The sequence below is a fragment of the Mastacembelus armatus genome, chromosome 16, assembly GCF_900324485.2.
Source record: "Mastacembelus armatus chromosome 16, fMasArm1.2, whole genome shotgun sequence".
NCBI classification, from domain to species: domain Eukaryota; kingdom Metazoa; phylum Chordata; class Actinopteri; order Synbranchiformes; family Mastacembelidae; genus Mastacembelus; species Mastacembelus armatus.
This window is the reverse complement of record NC_046648.1, coordinates 1010443-1030375: the sequence shown is the minus strand read 5'-3', so window position 1 is coordinate 1030375 and position 19933 is coordinate 1010443. Positions and strand designations below refer to the sequence as shown.

Genomic DNA, 19933 nt, shown 5'->3' with positions numbered 1-19933 from the left:
GATACTGTGTAAACATTGACAGAAATGAGTAAGGTAAATTCTTTCTTTGTTAGATCTGTGATGTAGTGGCGATTTGTCCAGGGTGTACCCCACCTCTCGCATTGTATAGCCGGAATAAATGGTAAATTATTACTACAGAAGGAAATGTGTACTAGTAATATGATGCACAATAGGTGGAATAGTTAATGAGGTGTTTTCAGATTATGTTGGAAGTTAGAAGATAAGATGGACAATGTTATTTTGTTCAGAATCTACTGTCCAGCTCAATGTGAACAAATAATCAAATTGACCTAATTATAGTTATACAGCCAATGTCACTGGAATTCCAGCTATAGAACTTGAACACATAGTGTGTTAATGACATGTCATTGAAATGAAATTGTCATTATTATGTAACTTTACACTTAAGGAGAATTAAAGTATGTCTCTAAAGAAGGTTATCCAGGTTCATAGGTATTTTCAGCAGTTTATTGGAAATAAATGACACTGCATGGGTGTGTTACAAAAGACAAGGATGATGCAGTATGTAAACAGGCCACGGGATATCTTCCTTAATTTGTTTTAGAGAATTTTTTTTTGTTTTCAGTTTCATACCTGTTGGGCTTTAAAATTCAGATTGGGTGGGTGTCTTTCCATCAGAGTATTTAAAAAGATGGAACCAAAAAAAATCATCATACTTTGCAGGTAAGCACTATTCACTCTGTGTTGCTTTGGCTCACATGGATACATTTATTGTACTCATAACATACTAAAATAATTTCTCTGTTTCAGCCATGGGGAGTCGGTTGCTGCTTTGTGCGTTGGGGGTTTTACTCAGCTGTAAGTTTTTATTTATTTTTTTGGTCATACGCTTAATTCTTTACTGTTTTTTAAAAAAATGTATGAACAAATATTAAACATACTAATTAATTCCCCAGCAAAATATGAAGCCAAGTAGTTATTCTGCTTGCAGCAGTTTATCAAAGTTGTCAACCCCATCGTTGTGTAGCCTTCCCAGGTGCTGGTGTGAAATAAGTAGAATGTTAAACAGGTGAATAAGTTGAGAGTGCAGTGCATAAGGGACTGAAGTCCAAATTGCAATTTGCTTTTGTTGGAAATACAATTTACCTTACGCTGCTGTTAAGCTGAAACTGTTATACTGAATAGGGGAAACAGAACTGTAATGTAAATTCTTCAGTCTTTGACTTTGCCCTGAAATGTTATTTTAAAAGCAAAGACATAACTATGGATGATATTTAAATAATACAATTATATTGTGGGACAGCGTGGGTCAGTCAAGTGACTGTTTCTCTGTCTAAATCCCATGTGACAAAATTTTTATCAAGGCTTCATAACAGCCAGTATTGATCCCTGGTTTTATCTCAGAAATTAAAATATTTTTGGGTCCTTATCTTGTTTATTTTCAACACAGTCTATGATGTCTTAAGCCAGTTTTTATAATGCTGTTTTGATGTATTTTCTTTATAAATATGAATTGTAAGTAACAGTTTTGTTTTTGGCTTCTTCATTTTAGTTAGCTGAAAAAAAACCATTATTTTTGACTTGTTTTCTTCTCTCATCTTCTCCCCTGACAGGTCCAGCACAATGTCTAGAGTCAGGTAAGGTGTGCACACACTGTTTAAGGACTGATTATTTCCCTCACAATTCAGTTCCAAAGTGATGTTATGATAACAAGGATATTTACTGAAGAGATGATATCATACATAAATTTACTGGAGTGATGTGGACATTTTCTTTGTATTTTTTGTGGTTTTCTAGACGAAGAAGGTTTGTCCTGCAGTAGTATCACCTGCAGTGAGGATGAGGTGTGTGAGATGTCGGGAGACTATCCATCCTGTGTCCCCAAATCTGGTAAATACTAAATACCACATCAAGGTTATCAAGAAAAAAGGTAGTCTGAGGAGTATGTACTGAGAGAGATGATATACATAAATTTGCTGTAATGATGTGGGCATTTTCTTGGTATTTTTTGTGGATTTGTAGGAGAAGGATCTTTGTCCTGCAGCAGTATTACCTGCAAAGCCAATGAGGTGTGTGAGATGAAGGGAGGTTCTCCATCCTGTGTTCCCAAGCCAGTGGAAGTCAAACCTGGTACCTGTTGAATCAAAATTTGCTTTTGTTGGGATTTGCATTGACCTTCAGTTGCTATAAAGGTGGAATTAATAAACTGAATGGGTGAAACCAGACTGTGATCTAAATTCCTCAGGTTCTGACGTTGACCAGAAATGTTCTTTAGACAGCAAAGGCACAAGTATTGATAACATTTCCATTATAAATTATATTGTCTCTGAAAGTGCCATACAGGGTGCTGCATAGAACCAGTCAAGTGATTATTTCTCTGACTAAATCCCACATAATGTTTATCAAGACACAATGCAGTCTGTCCATTACAGACCACAATCATCACTTTTTATTTAAGTTGGAAGTGAAAATATTTTGAGTCACTTTCTCTTTGGTTTCCTATTGTTGCTTTCTAACACAATCCAAGATGTCTCAAGGCAGTTTTTCTATTCACACAACTAGTCTCATTTATTTCCTAATGCTGTTTTGATGTATTTTCTTCATCAATAAGATTTGTGAGCCACAGTTTTGTTCTTGGCTCCTTGATTTAGGTAACTGAAAAAGAAATCATTTTTGACATGTTTTTCTCTTTGTCTTCTCTTCCCGTCTGTCAGTTCCACATCACGTTGGATGGCCTGGGAGGGAGTTCTTCCTCTCATTCATGCAGAATTATCTTCCAAATTATGATGCACCTCGCTTTCAGCTCTACATCACTGCTGTTCAACCCAATGCGAGAGTGACAGTGCAGGTGCCTTCGTTAAAGTTTAAGGAAGAGCACACAATAAATGCAGGAAATGGGGCCACCTTCAGTCTCCCTACGACTGTTGAGATATATGGCAGTGTGAAGTCTCCCAACACAGTGCACATTGAAGCCTCAGCAGATGTGACTGTAACTGCCTTGAGCTACAAGCAGTACACAGCAGACACTGCTGTGATATTTCCTGTCACTGACTGGGGAACAGAATATTTCATCTTTACACCTACTGGAACTCCCCAAGGCTCCTTCAAAGAGTTCTCAGTCACAAATGGTAAAGAGAGCAACAAAGTAGAGATTTTTCCACAAGGCTCAATCAGTTTCCAGGGTCGTGTGTATGATAGTGGCAGCCAGATGGTAATAGATCTGCAGCCATATGAAAGTGTCCAGCTCCAGAGCCCACATGACCTTTCTGGCACCAGAGTTACCTCCCAACGCCCTGTTGCAGTTTTCACGGGTCACACTTGCACCTGGCAGTTTTCAAAATGTAACTTTGTTTTTGAGCAGCTCCTGCCGGTAAGCGGCTGGGGATCCAGCTTCATTGTGCCTCCCCTGAGCATCCAGACAAAATATGACAGTGTGTTCCTCCAGGCCTCGCAGCCCACCAAAGTCACAGTGCAATATCCCAGCCGTCAAGATGTTTTGAGTTTGACTGGGGGGCAGTTTAAGGAGCTCCAGTACCACAGTCCTGAAACACTGTCCATTCAGGCTGATCAAGGCATTCAGGTCCTCCTGTTCTTCAATGGTGTCACACTGAACTTGGATAAATATTATGACTCTTTCTTGATGACAATCCTGTCTACAGACCGCTACTGCTCCTCCTACTCAATAGAAGCTTTGCAGGACTTTGAAAACCAAATCCTAATTGTAGCACAGACCAGTGCCATAGCAGAACTCCGGATTGATGGTGTGAATCTCCCGGCTACTGTCCAGTGGAAAAAGGTTACAGGGACAGATTTCTCTTGGGCAGAGATGCCTGTCAAATACACACCTGACAGAAACAGACACACTGTGAGCAGCTCAGGTTCCAGCTTTGCTCTCTACACTATTGGTTTCAGCCACATGAATGGTTATGGCAGCCCAGCACAATGTCTACAGCCAGGTAAGGTGTGCTCACACTGTTTAAGGACTGATTATTTCCCTCACAAATCAGTTGCAAAGTGATGTTATGATAACCAGGATATTTACCGAAGAGATGATATACATACATTTACTGGAATGATGTGGCCATTTTCTTTGTATTCTCTATGGTTTTCTAGTAGAAGGACCTTTGTCCTGCAGCAGTATCACCTGCAATGCCAATGAGGTGTGTGAGATGAAGGGAGGCTCTCCATCCTGTGTTCCCAAGCCAGTGAAAAGAAAACCTGGTACGTGTTTAATCAAAATTTGCTTTTGTTGGGATTTGCATTGACCTTCAGTTGCTATAAAGGTGGAATTAATAACCTGAATGGGTGAAACAGGACTGTGATCTAAATTCCTCAGGTTCTGACGTTGACCAGAAATGTTCTTTAGACAGCAAAGGCACAAGTATTGATAACATTTCCATTATAAATTATATTGTCTCTGAAAGTGCCATACAGGGTGCTGCATATAACCAGTCAAGTGATTATTTCTCTGACTAAATCCCACATAATGTTTATCAAGACACAATGCAGTCTGTCCATTACAGACCACAATCATCACTTTTTATTTAAGTTGGAAGTGAAAATATTTTGAGTCACTTTCTCTTTGGTTTCCTATTGTTGCTTTCTAACACAATCCAAGATGTCTCAAGGCAGTTTTTCTATTCACACAACTAGTCTCATTTATTTCCTAATGCTGTTTTGATGTATTTTCTTCATCAATAAGATTTGTGAGCCACAGTTTTGTTCTTGGCTCCTTGATTTAGGTAACTGAAAAAGAAATCATTTTTGACATGTTTTTCTCTTTGTCTTCTCTTCCCGTCTGTCAGTTCCACATCACGTTGGATGGCCTGGGAGGGAGTTCTTCCTCTCATTCATGCAGAATTATCTTCCAAATTATGATGCACCTCGCTTTCAGCTCTACATCACTGCTGTTCAGCCCAATTCGAGAGTGACAGTGCAGGTGCCTTCGTTAAAGTTTAAGGAAGAGCAAACAATAAATGCAGGAAATGGGGCCACCTTCAGTCTCCCTACTACTGTTGAGATATATGGCAGTGTGAAGTCTCCCAACACAGTGCACATTGAAGCCTCAGCAGATGTGACTGTAACTGCCTTGAGCTACAAGCAGTACACAGCAGACACTGCTGTGATATTTCCTGTCACTGACTGGGGAACAGAATATTTCATCTTTACACCTACTGGAACTCCCCAAGGCTCCTTCAAAGAGTTCTCAGTCACAAATGGTAAAGAGAGCAACAAAGTAGAGATTTTTCCACAAGGCTCAATCAGTTTCCAGGGTCGTGTGTATGATAGTGGCAGCCAGATGGTAATAGATCTGCAGCCATATGAAAGTGTCCAGCTCCAGAGCCCACATGACCTTTCTGGCACCAGAGTTACCTCCCAACGCCCTGTTGCAGTTTTCACGGGTCACACTTGCACCTGGCAGTTTTCAAAATGTAACTTTGTTTTTGAGCAGCTCCTGCCGGTAAGCGGCTGGGGATCCAGCTTCATTGTGCCTCCCCTGAGCATCCAGACAAAATATGACAGTGTGTTCCTCCAGGCCTCGCAGCCCACCAAAGTCACAGTGCAATATCCCAGCCGTCAAGATGTTTTGAGTTTGACTGGGGGGCAGTTTAAGGAGCTCCAGTACCACAGTCCTGAAACACTGTCCATTCAGGCTGATCAAGGCATTCAGGTCCTCCTGTTCTTCAATGGTGTCACACTGAACTTGGATAAATATTATGACTCTTTCTTGATGACAATCCTGTCTACAGACCGCTACTGCTCCTCCTACTCAATAGAAGCTTTGCAGGACTTTGAAAACCAAATCCTAATTGTAGCACAGACCAGTGCCATAGCAGAACTCCGGATTGATGGTGTGAATCTCCCGGCTACTGTCCAGTGGAAAAAGGTTACAGGGACAGATTTCTCTTGGGCAGAGATGCCTGTCAAATACACACCTGACAGAAACAGACACACTGTGAGCAGCTCAGGTTCCAGCTTTGCTCTCTACACTATTGGTTTCAGCCACATGAATGGTTATGGCAGCCCAGCACAATGTCTACAGCCAGGTAAGGTGTGCTCACACTGTTTAAGGACTGATTATTTCCCTCACAAATCAGTTGCAAAGTGATGTTATGATAACCAGGATATTTACCGAAGAGATGATATACATACATTTACTGGAATGATGTGGCCATTTTCTTTGTATTCTCTATGGTTTTCTAGTAGAAGGACCTTTGTCCTGCAGCAGTATCACCTGCAATGCCAATGAGGTGTGTGAGATGAAGGGAGGCTCTCCATCCTGTGTTCCCAAGCCAGTGAAAAGAAAACCTGGTACGTGTTTAATCAAAATTTGCTTTTGTTGGGATTTGCATTGACCTTCAGTTGCTATAAAGGTGGAATTAATAACCTGAATGGGTGAAACAGGACTGTGATCTAAATTCCTCAGGTTCTGACGTTGACCAGAAATGTTCTTTAGACAGCAAAGGCACAAGTATTGATAACATTTCCATTATAAATTATATTGTCTCTGAAAGTGCCATACAGGGTGCTGCATAGAACCAGTCAAGTGATTATTTCTCTGACTAAATCCCACATAATGTTTATCAAGACACAATGCAGTCTGTCCATTACAGACCACAATCATCACTTTTTATTTAAGTTGGAAGTGAAAATATTTTGAGTCACTTTCTCTTTGGTTTCCTATTGTTGCTTTCTAACACAACCCAAGATGTCTCAAGGCAGTTTTTCTATTCACACAACTAGTCTCATTTATTTCCTAATGCTGTTTTGATGTATTTTCTTCATCAATAAGATTTGTGAGCCACAGTTTTGTTCTTGGCTCCTTGATTTAGGTAACTGAAAAAGAAATCATTTTTGACATGTTTTTCTCTTTGTCTTCTCTTCCCGTCTGTCAGTTCCACATCACGTTGGATGGCCTGGGAGGGAGTTCTTCCTCTCATTCATGCAGAATTATCTTCCAAATTATGATGCACCTCGCTTTCAGCTCTACATCACTGCTGTTCAGCCCAATTCGAGAGTGACAGTGCAGGTGCCTTCGTTAAAGTTTAAGGAAGAGCAAACAATAAATGCAGGAAATGGGGCCACCTTCAGTCTCCCTACGACTGTTGAGATATATGGCAGTGTGAAGTCTCCCAACACAGTGCACATTGAAGCCTCAGCAGATGTGACTGTAACTGCCTTGAGCTACAAGCAGTACACAGCAGACACTGCTGTGATATTTCCTGTCACTGACTGGGGAACAGAATATTTCATCTTTACACCTACTGGAACTCCCCAAGGCTCCTTCAAAGAGTTCTCAGTCACAAATGGTAAAGAGAGCAACAAAGTAGAGATTTTTCCACAAGGCTCAATCAGTTTCCAGGGTCGTGTGTATGATAGTGGCAGCCAGATGGTAATAGATCTGCAGCCATATGAAAGTGTCCAGCTCCAGAGCCCACATGACCTTTCTGGCACCAGAGTTACCTCCCAACGCCCTGTTGCAGTTTTCACGGGTCACTCTTGCACCTGGCAGTTTTCAAAATGTAACTTTGTTTTTGAGCAGCTCCTGCCGGTAAGCGGCTGGGGATCCAGCTTCATTGTGCCTCCCCTGAGCATCCAGACAAAATATGACAGTGTGTTCCTCCAGGCCTCGCAGCCCACCAAAGTCACAGTGCAATATCCCAGCCGTCAAGATGTTTTGAGTTTGACTGGGGGGCAGTTTAAGGAGCTCCAGTACCACAGTCCTGAAACACTGTCCATTCAGGCTGATCAAGGCATTCAGGTCCTCCTGTTCTTCAATGGTGTCACACTGAACTTGGATAAATATTATGACCCTTTCTTGATGACAATCCTGTCTACAGACCGCTACTGCTCCTCCTACTCAATAGAAGCTTTGCAGGACTTTGAAAACCAAATCCTAATTGTAGCACAGACCAGTGTCATAGCAGAACTCCGGATTGATGGTGTGAATCTCCCGGCTACTGTCCAGTGGAAAAAGGTTACAGGGACAGATTTCTCTTGGGCAGAGATGCCTGTCAAATACACACCTGACAGAAACAGACACACTGTGAGCAGCTCAGGTTCCAGCTTTGCTCTCTACACTATTGGTTTCAGCCACATGAATGGTTATGGCAGCCCAGCACATTGTCTACAGCCAGGTAAGGTGTGCTCACACTGTTTAAGGACTGATTATTTCCCTCACAAATCAGTTGCAAAGTGATGTTATGATAACCAGGATATTTACCGAAGAGATGATATACATACATTTACTGGAATGATGTGGCCATTTTCTTTGTATTCTCTATGGTTTTCTAGTAGAAGGACCTTTGTCCTGCAGCAGTATCACCTGCAATGCCAATGAGGTGTGTGAGATGAAGGGAGGCTCTCCATCCTGTGTCCCCAAGCCAGTGAAAAGAAAACCTGGTACGTGTTTAATCAAAATTTGCTTTTGTTGGGATTTGCATTGACCTTCAGTTGCTATAAAGGTGGAATTAATAACCTGAATGGGTGAAACCAGACTGTGATCTAAATTCCTCAGGTTCTGACGTTGACCAGAAATGTTCTTTAGACAGCAAAGGCACAAGTATTGATAACATTTCCATTATAAATTATATTGTCTCTGAAAGTGCCATACAGGGTGCTGCATAGAACCAGTCAAGTGATTATTTCTCTGACTAAATCCCACATAATGTTTATCAAGACACAATGCAGTCTGTCCATTACAGACCACAATCATCACTTTTTATTTAAGTTGGAAGTGAAAATATTTTGAGTCACTTTCTCTTTGGTTTCCTATTGTTGCTTTCTAACACAATCCAAGATGTCTCAAGGCAGTTTTTCTATTCACACAACTAGTCTCATTTATTTCCTAATGCTGTTTTGATGTATTTTCTTCATCAATAAGATTTGTGAGCCACAGTTTTGTTCTTGGCTCCTTGATTTAGGTAACTGAAAAAGAAATCATTTTTGACATGTTTTTCTCTATGTCTTCTCTTCCCGTCTGTCAGTTCCACATCACGTTGGATGGCCTGGGAGGGAGTTCTTCCTCTCATTCATGCAGAATTATCTTCCAAATTATGATGCACCTCGCTTTCAGCTCTACATCACTGCTGTTCAACCCAATGCGAGAGTGACAGTGCAGGTGCCTTCGTTAAAGTTTAAGGAAGAGCACACAATAAATGCAGGAAATGGGGCCACCTTCAGTCTCCCTACGACTGTTGAGATATATGGCAGTGTGAAGTCTCCCAACACAGTGCACATTGAAGCCTCAGCAGATGTGACTGTAACTGCCTTGAGCTACAAGCAGTACACAGCAGACACTGCTGTGATATTTCCTGTCACTGACTGGGGAACAGAATATTTCATCTTTACACCTACTGGAACTCCCCAAGGCTCCTTCAAAGAGTTCTCAGTCACAAATGGTAAAGAGAGCAACAAAGTAGAGATTTTTCCACAAGGCTCAATCAGTTTCCAGGGTCGTGTCTATGGTAGTGGCAGCCAGATGGTAATAGATCTGCAGCCATATGAAAGTGTCCAGCTCCAGAGCCCACATGACCTTTCTGGCACCAGAGTTACCTCCCAACGCCCTGTTGCAGTTTTCACGGGTCACACTTGCACCTGGCAATTTTCAAAATGTAACTTTGTTTTTGAGCAGCTCCTGCCGGTAAGCGGCTGGGGATCCAGCTTCATTGTGCCTCCCCTGAGCATCCAGACAAAATATGACAGTGTGTTCCTCCAGGCCTCGCAGCCCACCAAAGTCACAGTGCAATATCCCAGCCGTCAAGATGTTTTGAGTTTGACTGGGGGGCAGTTTAAGGAGCTCCAGTACCACAGTCCTGAAACACTGTCCATTCAGGCTGATCAAGACATTCAGGTCCTCCTGTTCTTCAATGGTGTCACACTGAACTTGGATAAATATTATGACCCTTTCTTGATGACAATCCTGTCTACAGACCGCTACTGCTCCTCCTACTCAATAGAAGCTTTGCAGGACTTTGAAAACCAAATCCTAATTGTAGCACAGACCAGTGCCATAGCAGAACTCCGGATTGATGGTGTGAATCTCCCGGCTACTGTCCAGTGGAAAAAGGTTACAGGGACGGATTTCTCTTGGGCAGAGATGCCTGTCAAATACACACCTGACAGAAACAGACACACTGTGAGCAGCTCAGGTTCCAGCTTTGCTCTCTACACTATTGGTTTCAGCCACATGAATGGTTATGGCAGCCCAGCACAATGTCTACAGCCAGGTAAGGTGTGCTCACACTGTTTAAGGACTGATTATTTCCCTCACAAATCAGTTGCAAAGTGATGTTATGATAACCAGGATATTTACCGAAGAGATGATATACATACATTTACTGGAATGATGTGGCCATTTTCTTTGTATTCTCTATGGTTTTCTAGTAGAAGGACCTTTGTCCTGCAGCAGTATCACCTGCAATGCCAATGAGGTGTGTGAGATGAAGGGAGGCTCTCCATCCTGTGTCCCCAAGCCAGTGAAAAGAAAACCTGGTACGTGTTTAATCAAAATTTGCTTTTGTTGGGATTTGCATTGACCTTCAGTTGCTATAAAGGTGGAATTAATAACCTGAATGGGTGAAACAGGACTGTGATCTAAATTCCTCAGGTTCTGACGTTGACTAGAAATGTTCTTTAGACAGCAAAGGCACAAGTATTGATAACATATCCATTATAAATTATATTGTCTCTGAAAGTGCCATACAGGGTGCTGCATAGAACCAGTCAAGTGATTATTTCTCTGACTAAATCCCACATAATGTTTATCAAGACACAATGCAGTCTGTCCATTACAGACCACAATCATCACTTTTTATTTAAGTTGGAAGTGAAAATATTTTGAGTCACTTTCTCTTTGGTTTCCTATTGTTGCTTTCTAACACAATCCAAGATGTCTCAAGGCAGTTTTTCTATTCACACAACTAGTCTCATTTATTTCCTAATGCTGTTTTGATGTATTTTCTTCATCAATAAGATTTGTGAGCCACAGTTTTGTTCTTGGCTCCTTGATTTAGGTAACTGAAAAAGAAATCACTTTTGACATGTTTTTCTCTTTGTCTTCTCTTCCCGTCTGTCAGTTCCACATCACGTTGGATGGCCTGGGAGGGAGTTCTTCCTCTCATTCATGCAGAATTATCTTCCAAATTATGATGCACCTCGCTTTCAGCTCTACATCACTGCTGTTCAACCCAATGCGAGAGTGACAGTGCAGGTGCCTTCGTTAAAGTTTAAGGAAGAGCACACAATAAATGCAGGAAATGGGGCCACCTTCAGTCTCCCTACGACTGTTGAGATATATGGCAGTGTGAAGTCTCCCAACACAGTGCACATTGAAGCCTCAGCAGATGTGACTGTAACTGCCTTGAGCTACAAGCAGTACACAGCAGACACTGCTGTGATATTTCCTGTCACTGACTGGGGAACAGAATATTTCATCTTTACACCTACTGGAACTCCCCAAGGCTTCTTCAAAGAGTTCTCAGTCACAAATGGTAAAGAGAGCAACAAAGTAGAGATTTTTCCACGAGCCTCAATCAGTTTCCAGGGTCGTGTGTATGATAGTGGCAGCCAGATGGTAATAGATCTGCAGCCATATGAAAGTGTCCAGCTCCAGAGCCCACATGACCTTTCTGGCACCAGAGTTACCTCCCAACGCCCTGTTGCAGTTTTCACGGGTCACTCTTGCACCTGGCAGTTTTCAAAATGTAACTTTGTTTTTGAGCAGCTCCTGCCGGTAAGCGGCTGGGGATCCAGCTTCATTGTGCCTCCCCTGAGCATCCAGACAAAATATGACAGTGTGTTCCTCCAGGCCTCGCAGCCCACCAAAGTCACAGTGCAATATCCCAGCCGTCAAGATGTTTTGAGTTTGACTGGGGGGCAGTTTAAGGAGCTCCAGTACCACAGTCCTGAAACACTGTCCATTCAGGCTGATCAAGGCATTCAGGTCCTCCTGTTCTTCAATGGTGTCACACTGAACTTGGATAAATATTATGACCCTTTCTTGATGACAATCCTGTCTACAGACCGCTACTGCTCCTCCTACTCAATAGAAGCTTTGCAGGACTTTGAAAACCAAATCCTAATTGTAGCACAGACCAGTGCCATAGCAGAACTCCGGATTGATGGTGTGAATCTCCCGGCTACTGTCCAGTGGAAAAAGGTTACAGGGACAGATTTCTCTTGGGCAGAGATGCCTGTCAAATACACACCTGACAGAAACAGACACACTGTGAGCAGCTCAGGTTCCAGCTTTGCTCTCTACACTATTGGTTTCAGCCACATGAATGGTTATGGCAGCCCAGCACATTGTCTACAGCCAGGTAAGGTGTGCTCACACTGTTTAAGGACTGATTATTTCCCTCACAAATCAGTTGCAAAGTGATGTTATGATAACCAGGATATTTACTGAAGAGATGACATACATACATTTACTGGAATGATGTGGCCATTTTCTTTGTATTCTCTATGGTTTTCTAGTAGAAGGACCTTTGTCCTGCAGCAGTATCACCTGCAATGCCAATGAGGTGTGTGAGATGAAGGGAGGCTCTCCATCCTGTGTCCCCAAGCCAGTGAAAAGAAAACCTGGTACGTGTTTAATCAAAATTTGCTTTTGTTGGGATTTGCATTGACCTTCAGTTGCTATAAAGGTGGAATTAATAACCTGAATGGGTGAAACAGGACTGTGATCTAAATTCCTCAGGTTCTGACGTTGACCAGAAATGTATTTTACACAGCAAAGGCACAAGTATTGATAACATATCCATTATAAATTATATTGTCTCTGAAAGTGCCATACAGGGTGCTGCATAGAACCAGTCAAGTGATTATTTCTCTGACTAAATCCCACATAATGTTTATCAAGACACAATGCAGTCTGTCCATTACAGACCACAATCATCACTTTTTATTTAAGTTGGAAGTGAAAATATTTTGAGTCACTTTCTCTTTGGTTTCCTATTGTTGCTTTCTAACACAATCCAAGATGTCTCAAGGCAGTTTTTCTATTCACACAACTAGTCTCATTTATTTCCTAATGCTGTTTTGATGTATTTTCTTCATCAATAAGATTTGTGAGCCACAGTTTTGTTCTTGGCTCCTTGATTTAGGTAACTGAAAAAGAAATCATTTTTGACATGTTTTTCTCTTTGTCTTCTCTTCCCGTCTGTCAGTTCCACATCACGTTGGATGGCCTGGGAGGGAGTTCTTCCTCTCATTCATGCAGAATTATCTTCCAAATTATGATGCACCTCGCTTTCAGCTCTACATCACTGCTGTTCAACCCAATGCGAGAGTGACAGTGCAGGTGCCTTCGTTAAAGTTTAAGGAAGAGCACACAATAAATGCAGGAAATGGGGCCACCTTCAGTCTCCCTACGACTGTTGAGATATATGGCAGTGTGAAGTCTCCCAACACAGTGCACATTGAAGCCTCAGCAGATGTGACTGTAACTGCCTTGAGCTACAAGCAGTACACAGCAGACACTGCTGTGATATTTCCTGTCACTGACTGGGGAACAGAATATTTCATCTTTACACCTACTGGAACTCCCCAAGGCTCCTTCAAAGAGTTCTCAGTCACAAATGGTAAAGAGAGCAACAAAGTAGAGATTTTTCCACAAGGCTCAATCAGTTTCCAGGGTCGTGTCTATGGTAGCGGCAGCCAGATGGTAATAGATCTGCAGCCATATGAAAGTGTCCAGCTCCAGAGCCCACATGACCTTTCTGGCACCAGAGTTACCTCCCAACGCCCTGTTGCAGTTTTCACGGGTCACACTTGCACCTGGCAATTTTCAAAATGTAACTTTGTTTTTGAGCAGCTCCTGCCGGTAAGCGGCTGGGGATCCAGCTTCATTGTGCCTCCCCTGAGCATCCAGACAAAATATGACAGTGTGTTCCTCCAGGCCTCGCAGCCCACCAAAGTCACAGTGCAATATCCCAGCCGTCAAGATGTTTTGAGTTTGACTGGGGGGCAGTTTAAGGAGCTCCAGTACCACAGTCCTGAAACACTGTCCATTCAGGCTGATCAAGACATTCAGGTCCTCCTGTTCTTCAATGGTGTCACACTGAACAAGGATAAATATTATGACCCTTTCTTGATGACAATCCTGTCTACAGACCGCTACTGCTCCTCCTACTCAATAGAAGCTTTGCAGGACTTTGAAAACCAAATCCTAATTGTAGCACAGACCAGTGCCATAGCAGAACTCCGGATTGATGGTGTGAATCTCCCGGCTACTGTCCAGTGGAAAAAGGTTACAGGGACAGATTTCTCTTGGGCAGAGATGCTTGTCAAATACACACCTGACAGAAACAGACACACTGTGAGCAGCTCAGGTTCCAGCTTTGCTCTCTACACTATTGGTTTCAGCCACATGAATGGTTATGGCAGCCCAGCACAATGTCTACAGCCAGGTAAGGTGTGCTCACACTGTTTAAGGACTGATTATTTCCCTCACAAATCAGTTGCAAAGTGATGTTATGATAACCAGGATATTTACTGAAGAGATGACATACATACATTTACTGGAATGATGTGGCCATTTTCTTTGTATTCTCTATGGTTTTCTAGTAGAAGGACCTTTGTCCTGCAGCAGTATCACCTGCAATGCCAATGAGGTGTGTGAGATGAAGGGAGGCTCTCCATCCTGTGTCCCCAAGCCAGTGAAAAGAAAACGTGGTACCTGCTGGGCAGTGGGAGATCCTCACTACCGAACCTTTGACGGCCGATACTATGACTTCATGGGTACCTGCACATACGTCATTGCTAAAAAACGTGGAACAGACGGCCAGCTTCCAGACTTTGAGGTTCTCGCCCAGAATGAGAACAGAGAAAGCCTCAGGGTGTCTTATGTCGGCTTGGTCACAGTAAAGGTGTATGGTTTCACCATCACAGTAGTTCGGTCTGAAACAGGTCGTGTTAGGGTAAGACTTCATATTTCTGTTAATAAACTATTTCAAATACAATGTTTTAATATGATCTTTACTTAGCTTATTATAAATAGTAAAGTATTTTTTTTGTGTGACGGACTGAAATGCAGACATTCATTCCTGTACATGTCTGTTATATACTCAGACTACACTATTTGTTTTCTTCTCTGCAGATTGACAACACTCTGTGGAGTCTACCAGTAGCCTTGAACAACAACAAACTGATGATGTTTCAGAGCGGTCGCTCTGTTGTCATTGAGGCTGATTTTGGTCTAAATGTCCGGTATGACTACAATAACTTTCTTGTGGTCACTTTATCTGATAGTTACGCTGGTAAGACTTGTGGTCTCTGTGGCAATTTCAATGGCAACCCCAAAGATGATTTCACTACACCCTCTGGCACCCAGGCAGATGGGCTTGTGGCCTTTGCGAGCAGCTGGAAGGTTCCAGGGCTGATAGAAGATGCTCTGTGCAGAGATGACTGTGTGGGAGGGTGTGAGCGCTGTGAAAACAGCCTGATGAACATCTGGGCAGGTGACTCGTTTTGTGGGCTGATCACACTTACAATAAATGGGCCATTCAGCAAATGTCATGCTGCCATCGACCCACAAGCATACCTGGAAAACTGTAAATATGACGTCTGTATGGGAGGTGGCCTTCGACATTTTCTTTGCAAGGCACTGGAGGCTTACACTGAAGCCTGCCAGCTTGCTGAGATCCAGATTGAAGATTGGAGGACAATTGCTCAATGCCGTAAGTACTGTACAAAACACTGTATGTGCATACGTTTTCTTCTATGCTGTTGCAAGCATTTATTACAATCTGTTCTCCGTTTTCTCCCTCAAGCTCCCAAATGTCCAGCCAACAGCCACTATGAACTCTGTGGCAGTTCCTGTCCAGCCACTTGTTCTGATCCTACTGCTCCATCCAAATGCAAGCGCCCCTGTGTGGAGACCTGCACCTGCAATGCAGGCTTTCTTTTGAGCGGAAATCAGTGTGTGCCTGACACTCAGTGCGGTTGTACCCATGAGGGCCGATACGTCCCGGCTGGGGAATCGTTCTGGGCTGACCAGGGCTGTCAGCGATGGTGTAAATGTGTTGCTGGTAGCAGACGTGTGGAGTGCCAGGATAAAACCTGTGGGGCAGGGCAGCAGTGCCAGGTGGTTGAAGGCATTAGAAAGTGCAAAGCAGCCTCCCACAGCACCTGCCAGGCCACAGGTGACCCCCATTATAAGACCTTTGACAAGCAGAAGTTTGACTTCCAGGGTACATGTGTCTACCAACTAGTTGCACTCTGCTCCAAGAACAAGGAGTTAGTGCCTTTTGAAGTGCTGGTGCAGAATGACCACAGAGGCAGCAAGGTGGTTTCCTACACCAAGTTAGTGGAGATCAAAGTGTATTCCCTCAGCATTGTCATAACCAAGACATACAAGGGTCGGATTTTGGTAAGTGCTGTGTGTTATCTAGTATGTGAAAGTTTAATTCTGAGTGATTTGTTCAGATTCTGTGTTTGATTTTTTTCATCTCTTTATGTAAATATCATGATGTGTCCTTCTCCAGGTGAATGATGAGCTACTCAACTTGCCTGTCTCGCTGGCAGAAGGACGGGTATCTGTATATTTGAGTGGCATGTTTGCTGTTGTTACCACAGATTTTGGCCTCAAACTCTCCTTCAACTGGGAAAGTGCTGCATTTGTAACACTGCCAAGTACCTACATGGAAGCTGTTTGTGGACTCTGTGGCAACTATAACGGCAAACCCCAGGATGACCTGATTCCCAAGAATGGTGACAAACCTGTCTCACCAGCAGACTTTGGTGACAGCTGGCAAGTGGCTGAGATTCCAGGCTGTGTCCGTGGATGTGAGGGGGTATGTCCTAGTTGTGACACTAGAAAGAAGGCTCAGTATGAAACAGGAGATTTCTGCGGTATACTGACAGACCCCAAAGGGCCTTTCCGTGATTGCCATGCTAAGGTGGACCCAGCTGGCTTCTTTGAAGACTGTGTTTATGACGTTTGCATGTACAATGGGAAGAAGGATGTGCTGTGTCAGGCTATTACAGCATACACATCTGCCTGCCAGACCGCTGGGGCCACAGTATACAGCTGGAGAACCAGTCAGTTCTGTGGTGAGAAATACATGAATTTAAATTAAATAATTTATATAAAAAGTACAGTCAACATGGTTTATTGTAGTAGTATAGAAAGCATTACAAAATATGGAAGAAATTAATTTAAAAAAAAGAAACTTTGTAATTTTACTTTATTCTACTGCTCTGTGAGTGTAGTCCTTGTTTACGTGTACTTCACAATGTGTTTTCTACTTTTCTAGGGTTTTATGCAGTTTTGTAATACCTGCCTCGTGGAATCTGTCCTCACGTTGCCTTTTATGTGTCTTGTGTACAGCTGTGAAATGTCCAGCCAACAGCCACTATGACATTTGTGCGACTGCCTGCCCTGCCACTTGTCAGAGTCTGGGCCCTCCTCAAGGCTGTCGGGGTCAGTGTAAGGAAGGCTGCTCCTGTGACGAGGGATCCATCCTCAGTGGAGATACCTGCGTTCCCTTTTCTCAGTGTGGCTGCTATGAGAATGGAAAAACCTATACGGTAAAATTCAGCACCAAAAAGCCATTTCATACACAGTAATATACAAGTGTTCACTTTTGAGGATCAAAGAGGTCTAAGCTACTCCCCACCATGCTGACTAGGAAATGAAGATGCCTTTACTTTTTCCACAGTACTGTGGCATTATTGTTGACAAGGCAGGGCCTTTTTGAGTCATAGAAATGGGTACAGAGGATTTCTCCTGACATATAATTATCTGGCTGTCTAGATTTCTTTCTTGTAAAGATTGAATAAACATAGTCTAGACCCTTCTGTAACTATACAAAATATATGTTTCTAGGTGGGCCAAGCAGTGGTGGACAAAGACTGCAGCTCCAAGTGTGTGTGCCAGGCATCTGGGCTGATGAAGTGTGAAAAACTGTCCTGTGCCAGTGGGGAGGAATGTGGTTTAAGAGATGGGGTCAGAGGTTGTCACGTTAAACAGGGCCGCTGTAAGATCAACCAAGTTGGCCTCCTTACCTCCTTTGATGGCATGTCTGGAGCAATAGAAGCTCAGGGGGCGTTTGATATAGCCTCCCTGTGCGACGAGAGCACAAAGCTGTGGTTCCGTGTGGTCGTGGACGTCAGGGTCTGCAGTGAAGGGGCATCTCCTACTGTTGCCTCTGTGTACGTTTTCTTCAAGCAAACCATTGTCACTGTGAACAGCCAGCAGGAGACATGGGTGAGAAGAGTTGCCTGAGACAACATAGTTTCATGTTGGCAGTAAAAATCAGGATATTGTCAATTTGTCTAAATTGATTTTCCTTTTTTTATGCCATGTAGGTAAATGGTAGGAAAGTGTCTCTTCCCAGCAAAGTGATGGATGAACTATCTGTCCAAATCTCGGGCAATACTGTGATCATCGATATTGCATCAGTTGTGCGAGTCACCTACTCAGTGTCACAGGAGGTCACTGTTATTGTTGATAGCAGCCTGTCTGGTAAAATGTGCGGTGCCTGTGGAAACTACAATAACAACTCCAAAGATGATATGACGACTGCAGATGGGAAAATCGCCACTGACGTGTCTGTGGTTATTGGCTCCTGGAGCGCTGGGGACTTTTCTAGATGGTGAGTGTTTAAAACACACACCGCTCAGCTTCACTTTTCACCTTCAATTCTACTTAGAGTGGAAGTTTTAATCTTGAACTCAATCTTGCCCTTTATTATGCAAACTGCAGACTTAATTTGACCACTGAAATAATCAAGTACAGATCAGCAAGAGATGGGATGGTGCTATGACCATTCAACCGCTTATTCTTTTAACAGCAAGAACTAAACAAGGACTCCACAGAGCCCTTTTAAAGCAATGAGTGTGGTTTTTAATTGCATTTGGTCCAACTTAATTAACAAATGCCAGAGAATCCTCTATGGCAATTACTGATAAAAAGCAGGTGAGAGTGACAGGCACGACCATCAAAAGCTACCAAGCTTGCAATCCAATCACTGCTTGTCATCCAAGGACACTTAAGACTCATCTGGTGTGATATTAATTTGATCCCTTGTCTAATTTTGTGTTTTAACTTTCAGTCAGTCCCTTAGAGAATTACATTTTGTGCATCCTCCTTTATGCAGAGTAGTTGTCTTGTTTCATGAATCCTCTCAACACCACACCCTAACCAAGACAAGAAATGACTTCTGTGTTTGCATTTGCGTTTAAAATAGTTTCAGACATTTTGCTTATAATCTGTGTTGTATTATGAGTAAACAGGACCTTTTTGCTCCACTGTCCTTTGACTGCAATGTTTTTTGTCTCATTTTAGTGGCCTGTAGAAATGTTGGTTCTGCTGTGAAAGAAAGCAGCCGATATACAGGTAAAAACTAAAGTTTTTGTCCTTTCAGATCTATGACTTAAAAATTCCTTGTGAAATAAACAGTTACTGACATCGTGCATTTTACCCCCATCAAACAGGATGAAGAAGAAAGTGAAGTTGTTTGGCTAAACTTGCTGGTTTACAGGCAGTCTTACTTTTCATTTATTTCTGCACTTCCTCTTGATTCATGAAATGGTTTTGGGTTGTTCACTTTGGAGTAGTATCTCCATCTAGTGGAGGAAGTAATTAATTATAGCACAGTTGTGGGTATTGCATGTATCTCTTATAATTCATATATAGATATATACACACATCTATTGTATTTTCCCTTCTGTTCTTACCAATAAATGCTTTTTTTCATTACAGAGTATGCTTGTGTTATTTGTGATTATTCTATTATTATTTTCAGTCTGGTATCAGCAGGATGTGGTGTTTCTGCCACAGCTGCATAAACATGATTTCTTGTTAGACAGTTTATTGGGATTAGTTGTAATGAAGAAGAGACAAAAGTTCAGTAAAAAACATCCAGGGGTATGTACAGCTAACATACCACAACAGTAGATGGGAAACACACTGGACTTCATAGCCTGTATTCACCATATTGGGTCAGAATGTGGTGCGTTCAAAGCT

At 42.6% G+C, this 19933-nt stretch overlaps 1 protein-coding gene across 1 annotated transcript; it reads left to right on the top strand.

Moving 5' to 3' along the window:
* Positions 1–753: 753 nt before the first annotated feature.
* LOC113122824 (uncharacterized) lies at positions 754–19668 on the top strand. Its single transcript, XM_026294408.1, has 24 exons — positions 754–819; positions 1575–1598; positions 1759–1851; positions 1984–2091; positions 2676–3917; positions 4075–4182; positions 4767–6008; positions 6166–6273; positions 6858–8099; positions 8257–8364; positions 8949–10190; positions 10348–10455; positions 11040–12281; positions 12439–12546; positions 13131–14372; positions 14530–14882; positions 15062–15641; positions 15735–16333; positions 16449–17016; positions 17294–17493; positions 17792–18172; positions 18274–18560; positions 19253–19303; positions 19402–19668. Exons 1-23 carry the CDS (start codon positions 774–776, stop codon positions 19260–19262), a joined length of 11241 nt encoding a protein of 3746 aa, XP_026150193.1. The 5' UTR covers positions 754–773; the 3' UTR covers positions 19263–19303; positions 19402–19668.
* The last annotated feature ends 265 nt before the right edge of the window (positions 19669–19933 follow it).

Bases quoted from the DNA above. Each gene is read 5' to 3' on its own strand.
- LOC113122824 (XM_026294408.1), top strand. From the start codon at position 774: ATGGGGAGTCGGTTGCTGCTTTGTGCGTTGGGGGTTTTACTCAGCT. The intron at 10,456-11,039 runs GTACGTGTTTAA...CCCGTCTGTCAG, and splicing joins GCCAGTGAAAAGAAAACCTG to TTCCACATCACGTTGGATGG. The intron at 12,547-13,130 runs GTACGTGTTTAA...CCCGTCTGTCAG, and splicing joins GCCAGTGAAAAGAAAACCTG to TTCCACATCACGTTGGATGG.